The 9,709-nt window shown below is 33.4% G+C and overlaps 1 protein-coding gene across 1 annotated transcript; it reads left to right on the forward strand.

Moving 5' to 3' along the window:
• Nucleotides 1-661: 661 nt before the first annotated feature.
• Nucleotides 662-8,851, forward strand: LOC105317040 (uncharacterized). The gene is made up of 7 exons (XM_011413566.4): nt 662-838; nt 1,089-1,297; nt 1,680-1,883; nt 3,082-3,197; nt 3,433-5,075; nt 5,888-6,055; nt 8,542-8,851. Exons 3-7 carry the CDS (start codon nt 1,694-1,696, stop codon nt 8,735-8,737), a joined length of 2,313 nt encoding a protein of 770 aa, XP_011411868.4. The 5' UTR covers nt 662-838; nt 1,089-1,297; nt 1,680-1,693; the 3' UTR covers nt 8,738-8,851.
• The last annotated feature ends 858 nt before the right edge of the window (nt 8,852-9,709 follow it).

A 9,709-nucleotide genomic window follows, 5' to 3' on the forward strand; every position in this document is an offset into this window, starting at 1 on the left:
AAAATTAAGAAATTACCTCATACATTGATTCAGAATGTTTTAAACTGTAACATCTTTGAACTGTTACCCCACTATCCGACTTATTTTCTCTCGCCAGTACCATTTGACTATGAAGACCACGAAAAGAATATTTACAGAAGAAGACGACATGTCCTTTGTAAAACAAAGTCCTCATCCAAATTCCTGTCAGGAAATGTCCAGTAAAGATTCCATCCTGCATTGGATTTCAATTTAATGAACAAATCAAGTGTATTCCAATGTCAAGTAGCTGCATTAATGCAGTTATTTGACGTCAACTCAAGATAATTCCTTGACGTCAACATCACGAGTTTGAATTTGACATTTGTCCGCGTTCTAAAGGGTTGACGTTTGTTATCTATATGAGCAAGAATAATGATTATAGAGCATCGAAAATGGTAAGGTCATGTTATCTACACATACGATAAATCCTATAGAAAGTTGAATCGCAGTGTTAGGAGAGTCAATATTTAAAATTGACAAATATTACTGTATAGTATATGAAGAAACTTTTTTCAGAATTTGAAATAATTTAAAAAGCAAAAAAAAAATATATATATATATATATGTATATAGCATGATTCTACATCTAATTTCATTGAACAATGTTATGTTTTAAAATGTCAATGATTTGTTATAATTAAACATGCATTGATTTAATTCATTAAGCAACAGCTTCTTATTTGATGATTAAAAAATGACAACACACCAATAAGGTACGTTTTACAGCATGTAGAGAAAACGAAACATTTTAACCTAGGGAACTGTCAAACTGCTGACGACGAGCGATTCACATGTAAAAGCGACGGCAAATTTACAGGTTATTATTATTCCTATAAATGTGATGTAGAAAAAATGTTGGTAATTATAACACATGACTTATGGAACACAAATGCGATGAAATATCAGAACTCTTCCTAGAAAATAAATTATTAACGTTCACACTTTTCGCCACAAAACTGTATTCTGTAAAAGATTGCTATTGTGCCAATCGTCGCCACTAATTGCAAAAAACGTGCCACTAACGTCAAACCCTTGTTTGTGATAATTGTTTAGTTCTCTACACCAAGGTCTTTGGGTGTGATTCGGCGCAGCGTGGACAAGATTCGTGTGTGAGGTCCAGCTCCAGCGACTGGTGTGTCTGCGAAGAGTATCGGCGGGAATGTCTTTGTGACCTGTCACACCGCGAGTCTTTGCATACAATCTGTTCTGGGGGTGGCAAATGTTCTGAAAAAAGACGTGTGAATTCCGGATTGCAATTACCACTATCCATCTGAAGGTATTTTGAATCTTTTATATATTTTATAAATCATGAAATGTTTTGTTAACACCAAATGATTTTTGTATTAATCATTTTATTTTACTTTTAATATTACTATGATAGCACAATCTTTCAAAATCCGTCTTTGAATATTGTTTCTCGCTTCTTTTAAAATCAATGACTGGTTAATAAAAAAAAGATCTTACTCGTGGAAACAATTGAGAAAATGAATATATGTTTGCCCATGCACCAAGAAACGGGAGGAAATGTTCAATGAATACTCAGGTATAGTTATTGATTCTTTATTAATATATATAGATACAAACTACAGCTAACATAGTACTGCATATATAAATCGGGATTGAATTAATATCTTCGCCATTTTCCTCTCTACCCCTAGGGAAGGAGTGTTCTATGAATTCAAACAACAATGTTAAATTCACGACCGTAGGGCAAAAACTATTGAAGGAACCAATATGGATAGGAATGGTCGTAGTGTTCATTTTGTTGATCATCTTTGGAATATGCTATGTCATCAAGAAAAAGTGTGCGAAGTATACAGTTTGCTGTAAGGATATGAAAGCTATACTTCGAGAAAGAGAGGGTATGTAAATGTTAATATCTGTACACCATCACATTTTAATGATGATGATGGTCCAAGATTTTCTTGTAGCATTTTTTGATAGCACTATGAATGATTATATTTTATTAATAGTAAAATGCACGTAAAACCAAATCAAAGCATTTTCGATTGATACTTGTATATACTTTTATAAAATAGTTTTTTTTAGTTTATCTGACGTTTTTATTTGGCGTTCGTTCTAACAGACATCATTTATTTAACAAAAAACTCGCACATTTTACTCCGTTTTATACTGTTAACTGTATAAATTGTAGGTTTAAATTGATTTCACATTACATTATTCATTAAAAAAATGAAAGTAAGGTTATATACAAGTACGTCCCCTAAAAATGCCATTGGACCTGATATTTCTCCCTAAACTTCAGTTGGATCTGATCTTTCTGTGTCTTACGAGCATACGGACTGATGTTTATATAAAGCTAAAAATCTCTATAAACTACTAATGTTAAACTTAAATACCAGTGAACCAGGTATTAAAATCTGCAACAAAAGGAAAAATATATTTGTTCTTTTGAAATAGTTTTGGCAACATGCATCCCAAAGATGCTTAGGATCTCCGACGTAGAGGCATAGATATTGGGTGGGGCTTTATTGAAAGAAGTAATCTTCGCTACGATGCAGACATGTGTATATAATGACTTTCGATCGATGTGTCTCAAAAGCTTATTTAAGGTTATGTAACGAACCGTACAACTGAAATAGTTTCCCCACAGGGCACATCTATCAATTACAAAAAAGTTTTAAGGTGGTATGGGACACGTCTATATTGTGACGTATTATTTATCGAAATAAACAATACTAGTACTATCAAATGTAATTTATAAATAGTTTCTTTGCCAAAACTGTTATCTAACAGAGTAACGCAATGGGTTAGATGTTTCATTTGGAATCTGTGAGTTATGAGTTTGAATCCCGTTGGGGATTTTAATATGATTTTTACCTTCGCAAAAAAAAAATTAAAGCATATTTTTTGTTCAATATTGTGAAATTTGCAAATTCTAAGTAGGTGAAAGTATTTTAATTATGATGTACTGTAATCCACATTATGGCCCATACCACCTTAAGAGATACTATGTATAACGTTTAGTTATAAACCTATTTCTTTTTACTATGAATCACACTATGAATGTCAGCGACTCAGGAAGAGATTTTTTTGTAGACGAAATTCCAGCTCACTGCAATAACCCAATATCAAACTCGCCGAACCTGAGCCCGCGGGTTTCTGTCGAGGTCATCAGCGAGTCTTCTGACCCTTCACCTTCTTTTCTAAACCAAGTAAGGTTTTCGTTTCTCTCTCTCTCTCTCGCTCTCTCTCTCTCTCTCTCTCTCTCTCTCTCTCTCTCTCTCTCTCTCTCTCTCTCTCTCTCTCTTTTCCGTTTTGTACTACAATTTGTTCACTGACACTTGAGTACAGTTTAATAATTTTCTAATAGCAGCTTTTCACTTACAAAAAAAACTAATACCTTTCATTGAGGATAGGTTCATAAGTTGATATTTATTGGACTTGTAGAAGAAAATTGTAGTTGAAATTGCCAGGGACACTTCAACAGCTACTCCAAAACCAATAACACCAACAGTAGATTTGACAAACAGGGAGGCAGCAGCAAAGCTTTTTGCGTCATATGATAAACAATTAACTTTCCCGTTTGGCACTCAGAGCCCTGTCAATAAACACTCAATGCAGCTTCACCCTGTAGGGGGCCTGAAGTCAGGGGTCCTCGAGTTTAATACCCAAGAAAAGGAAGAAAATTCATTCAACCGGTTTGTGCTTAGGTCTCCGCCTTTACCATCTGAGTATCGAAAATTGAAGTATAGTCAAACAACTTCGATTTTCGATGCGAAGAGTGATCGTCATGTTGAAGAAGCCTCCTCTCATATCACACGATCAAAGTCGCTCACACCTGGAATCTTGAGAGAAACGGGCCAGTCTCCGGTTATTCTTAAAATAAACGACGAAAACGCCAAAGACGCCATTGGAGACGATAAAGACCATTCGTTGGCTGTACCTAGAGAAAACACAATCAGAAGGTCGTCTTTTACGGAAATGAAAGCTGAAGACAAACGCAGACTTTTCTCAAAATGCAAGAGTTCTTATCCTGAAAAGAGCATCGTCCCTTCTCCAAACATACAGCGTTCAAGTAGTAACCGCGAGGTACTGGTTGTATCACAAAGTGATAACTGTAGTTCTGATGTTTTCAATAGAAGCTCCTTAGACGTCAATGTTCCGTATTCTGCGTCACTGACAGACACTTATAATGCACCTACGAATACGATGACCTTTTCGAACTCTAAAACATTCGATAGAACGTGTTTTCTCCCAAGAAATTCCACAGCATCGGCTCAAATTATGAAAAATAGAAGGGCTAAATCCACACGAAAATGCAAGTATTACATTCGAATTGTGAAAAATACTATTCCCAAAAAACATGCCAGTTCACGTTCTAGAGATTCGTCGTTTGAATGTTCATGTGGCTCTGGAAATGCTCTAAATAATTTAGAATCAGGGAAAAGAAAACAGAGGAAAAGAATAAGGAAGAGAGTAGAAATCACGGATTCAAGCAGTGACAAAGAGGATTTTTATTCCTTGCAGAAGACAAACAACAGAAACTTGAATTTCAGATATCTAAAGAAGTGCATGGTAGATGGACAAACTCAAACAAATGGAGAGCAAGACACACCAGAGTTTTTAATTTCAAAAACCTTACATTCGCATTCCTGTAGATCTAGTTTAAAAAATAATGAAAATTTTCATAAAGTTGGCGATATTAACGCATTGTATTACAAAGACAAATCCCACAATCTCTCCAGCTCAAATCAAAGTGAGAGTGACGAAATCATTGTCATGGATTATGTTAGAGATCGAGAAAAGCTCGGTGTTCTTACGACAGATACAGACACCGGATTTTCATCATCGTCGAAAAGTCTGTATGCATCACCGTGGAAAGATGACGGTAAAGTGTCTGTGTATTCAGGGAACATTTTCACTAGACCAAAACCCCCAGATGGATATATTCCAAAACACAGCATTAGGTCCACAAATTCTGTTAACAGTTACAAGGTGAAAGACTCTGCTTACGAAACAAGTCAGTCCTCCATGGATACAATGTCATTTGAGAGGTCTCATGAGAGGGCATATGAGAAATTCAATAAAAGGTATTTTTTTAAATATAAAATCATATAAATACTCAGTATTTTTTTTTGGGAGTTGATTTTAATCAACTCTCCTATGCAGTTACTCAGACAAACCGAAAGCGAAACAGTGTTTGGACCTCAGCACAAATCATTGCTGCTGACAAGACTTAGTTCTTGAAAATAATTGAGAAATTCGATGTAATGTATGCTAAAGCATTGTTTTTCAAGGAAACTTATATATAAATACCTTGTAAATAGTCCGATTTTAAATGGTACGAACAATTTAAATATTTTTGTAATCGGATGTATTTCTACGCCAGAGTTCAATATAGTCTCGTTCAACTCGACGCTCGGCTGTCTCCGTAAATCCCTGTCGGAGATTTACGGTGTCAGCAGAGCGTTTGGTTGAACGAGACTAGAGTTCAATATTGCTTGGATCCATACAATTTTCGAGAAATATTTCTATTACTGATACATAGTTTGATTAAATTAATTTTATCTTTAAATATTATTGAACATGATTCATATGGGGGTTTCTCGACATTCTTGTCAAAAAAGTCCAAAAATTTATATTATAAAAATGTGCGTAATTCAAATTAGAAACTACATGTACTTGTCATGCAAAATAACATATCATTGATTTTTAAATAAATAAACATCAACAAAATCAACTCCCGTCAATTCTTCAGTACTTTGATCATTATTGTTAACTCAAGGTCTCCCAGATTTTAGGGAGTAAGTTTTTGAGGGGCTTTTTTGTGTCTCGATTTTTCTTAATTATTACCACTGAATTTTGATAAGACTTACATGAATACAATATATTATTGATGTAGACATGAGGAGAGACGAATAACAAATCAGCTTGAACAAGTTTCTTTCAAGCTAATGATGCTACGAAATAGAGATTACCCAACAAAGGAACTCTCAGTTGACAGCACCTCGTTCGCGATGTCTGACGACGATTTACCGAATGTAGAAGTTGACTCAAAGAATTCAGGAAGGTGAGTACCAGACCTAAGAAGATGGGGGATAAGAGAGTGTAAATGCCTATTTGGTTTAGTCATAAAATACAATTTCATATTTATTTGTTTCCAATTAAATCTGTTTGATGAAGTTATGATATAAGCTTGCAATAGCACAATTACTAACTATATTCAGTTTTGAATATCAAACAAACGATACGAAAACAAACACATTGCCTTATTGTTTGTGGCATCGAACCCAGTACCTATAAAGCCTAGTTCAGTAAGGTAACCATGTGCAATTGTTTTACCACGTTTTTGTTGATTGATATCAGTTCGTTTCCCATTAACTTTCTTTTGAATGTGACAAAATTATTGAGCACATACCCACGTTATAATAGAAAAGGCACTGAAGTTCTAAAAAAATTGACAATATTTGGAGGTTTGATATGCTTACACCAGTTTAAATCAATATATTCCAAGTATTGAACATATTTAAAGGTTACTAATCGATGTTTTGTTAAATATAAATTGTTTTGAATGGTTTTTAAAACAATTATCAGATTTGTTGATATTTTAATTTTTCAGTATCGTATCTGTCCTTATGCAGACATTTTACACGTTTTATTAACCCATCTTCAAAATTTCAAATATCTCTTCATCCGAATCCAAACGCTGCTTAAATATCAAGACAATAGATTTCGTCGATTGTAGGTTGAGTCTAAGCAGCCATTATGAATATATTCTCCATTTCTTGTGTTTTCAGGTCATCTAAAAAGTATTAAAATGGTCGCAAATCTATTGCTTTCTAAATAAAATCTTCTTTTCTTCCTTAATCAGTGAAAGAATTATTTTGACGGTATACATGTACATATTCTTCCACTTTTAACAAATGAGAGTTTTATTATTTCCTAAGTTTATGTATTCTTTGATGTTTTGTTTGTTTTCTAATGTACATGACCATGCCATTTCATCTTAAAGAGGCATGCCGACGATTAAAGCTGAAAGTTTCAAATTTTATTTTTGGGAGTTGATTTTATTGAACTTTCCTATGCAGTTACTCTGGCAAACCGAAAGTGAAACAGTGCTTGGACCTAAGCACAAATCATCTCCGCTGACAACACTTAGATCTTGAAAATGATGAAGATGATAAAAATTCGGTGTAGTGTATGCTTAACCATTGTTTTTTGTTTTTGTATTTTTCTTTCAAGGAAACGTTTTAATAGTTTATAAATACCTAGAAAATAGTCAGATTTTAAATAGTACGATATTTTTGTAGTCGTATGTATTCCTACGCCGGAGTTCAATAATTATAGTATCGTTCAACCAGATGCTCTGCTGTCTCCGTATATCTCCGACAAGCAGAGGGTCTCGCTTGGTAGTCGGAGATAAACGGAGACAGCCGAGCGTCTCCTTGAACGAGACTAGAGTTCAATTTCGCTTGGATTCCGACATGTGTACAATTTTTAGAAATATTTCGATTACTAATACATAGATTGATGGAATTAATTCTATCTTTAAATATTATACAACATGATTCATATGGGGTTTTCTCGAAACTCTTGTCGGAAAAGTTCGAGAATTCATATTATAAAAACGTGCGTACTTCAAATACAGATTAGAAACTACTTGCCATGCAAAATAACATATATTAATAATAATCGATAAAATCAACTCCCGTCAGTACCTCAGTGCTTTGATTTCTGTACGATTTACTAAGGTATTCTAGTGCACTGTGGCCAGCCAAAACTTGAGAGTGCAGATTACTTTATTCTTCTATGTTTTTGTTTTCAAAGTTGTGCACACGAGGATAAGCTTCATGTATCATTAAGTTTTCTTCTTTAATAATTGAAGCGAACACAGTTGAACAATAAATAGTCTTCATCAATTTTAAATTTGTTTTCTTTTTTACTATTCAGCAACATATAGGTAACAACAGCATGTCACATTTACATAAAAAAGAATTGGGAGGTGTGTATTTTGTATAGCTTGGCAACTAACGTTCAATGTTTGGAAGACCATTTGAAATGCCTTATTTTAGCATTGGTTTGTAGACAGTAAAACCGGAAAGTTTGAACATTTTCAGCTTTTATCGTGATCATGTAAGCAATTTTCAGAATAAGAAAATTTATAATTTGTATGGCTGTTTGATATCTGAGAGAGGTCAAACAGTGATATTCAAATAATGAGTTATGTTTGTGTAGTCCTGGCCTGCTAAGACAGTTTATTGTCAAGTTGTGTTGCACAGTGATCTATAATTAAGGCTAGAGAAAACCTAAAAAGCTCAAATTGGTCATGGTATCATGAAGGCATTGTACACGTTTCACTTTATGTTCCCAGTCATCCTTCGTCCTTTTCGAAAATCAGTTAAATACGGAACAGACGATGACAATAGCAATTTATGACATTTAAGCAATACTAGTAAATGGGGTTATGAAAGCAGTTGGTAGTGGCAAGATATGTAAAACAAAGGTGGAAGAGATATGGCAGCATTATAAAAAATATTTTGATTTGTGTATTTTTAGAAGACCAAGTTATCCTGGAATCATTAACAAAGCATTTACACTAGAACATGTGTCTGAAGAAGGAGACATTGTATACACACCGGAACAGACCTCGCTTACTGACCAACAGGGAACCCTGGATGCCTCGTGGGCAATTCAACCAAACTCAACTCCGGCACACAACGAAGAAATAGAGATGGTTGAATACTTGGTTTGATTAAAAATTATTTTTATACATTTCTTTTTCATATTTTTGTTAAGTTTTATATGACCGTTCTTGTTTGTGAATTAATTTTTGAGAATTAAAGTACAGAAATTCCATAATTTAGCTTATTCATGTTAGACTTTGTATTTATTTATCATTGATGCAAAGTAATATATATATATATATATATATATATATATATATATATATATATATATATATATATATATATATAAAGTCACAGTGTCCGGTAATATATATTTAAATAAAATTTCATTTCTTCCTCTGACGGCTTACGTTTTGCGATAAGTGTTGTTAATATATATATATATATATATATATATATATATATATATATATATATATATATATATATATATATATATATATATATAACCCCTTTTGAAACAATCTTGATTTTAAGTATTAATAGAACTGTCCAAAAATTTGCGTAAATGCGATATTGATGATAGTACTTAAACTTGACCTTGGTCGATAACCTCAAAGCAGGTAACTGACCTACCCTCAGGTCAAAGGTAACCTTTGAGTTAAGTATGAACCTCTGATATTTCTATCATTAAGGCGGAATGCAACACCTAAACCTTATTTTATGGTTCGTTAAAATATATCTGAAAAATGATTTCGTTGTTCAAAGAACGATATTTGGAAATGTTTAGTACTTTAATGAGAAAGTGAAAAATCTGTTTTGATTGATATAGCATTCCACCTTAAGTTATAATATGACAAAAATCGGACACAGTTAAATGGACGGACTAACAGAGAATTTTACATAATGTCTCCATTATTGCCTGTCCTAATGTCTTAGTCTTGTGACCATGTTGTTGCAAAACCTTTATAGGCCAATTCCATAAAGTTGAAAAACACGTGTAGAATAAAATATGTCCGATCATAATTATATCAATACCAAATACAAACTGATATCTTTCTATCATGAAGATTCATTATCTAGCTCATTTGAACTTG

The sequence above is a fragment of the Magallana gigas genome, chromosome 3 (assembly GCF_963853765.1).
Source record: "Magallana gigas chromosome 3, xbMagGiga1.1, whole genome shotgun sequence".
Classification (NCBI taxonomy): domain Eukaryota; kingdom Metazoa; phylum Mollusca; class Bivalvia; order Ostreida; family Ostreidae; genus Magallana; species Magallana gigas.

Excerpts from the sequence above, each read along its gene's own strand:
- LOC105317040 (XM_011413566.4), top strand. The coding sequence starts at position 1,694 with ATGAATTCAAACAACAATGTTAAATTCACGACCGTAGGGCAAAAACTA. Across the intron at positions 1,884-3,081 it reads TATACTTCGAGAAAGAGAGG|ACGAAATTCCAGCTCACTGC; the intron begins GTATGTAAATGT and ends ATTTTTTTGTAG. Across the intron at positions 5,076-5,887 it reads TATGAGAAATTCAATAAAAG|ACATGAGGAGAGACGAATAA; the intron begins GTATTTTTTTAA and ends TTATTGATGTAG.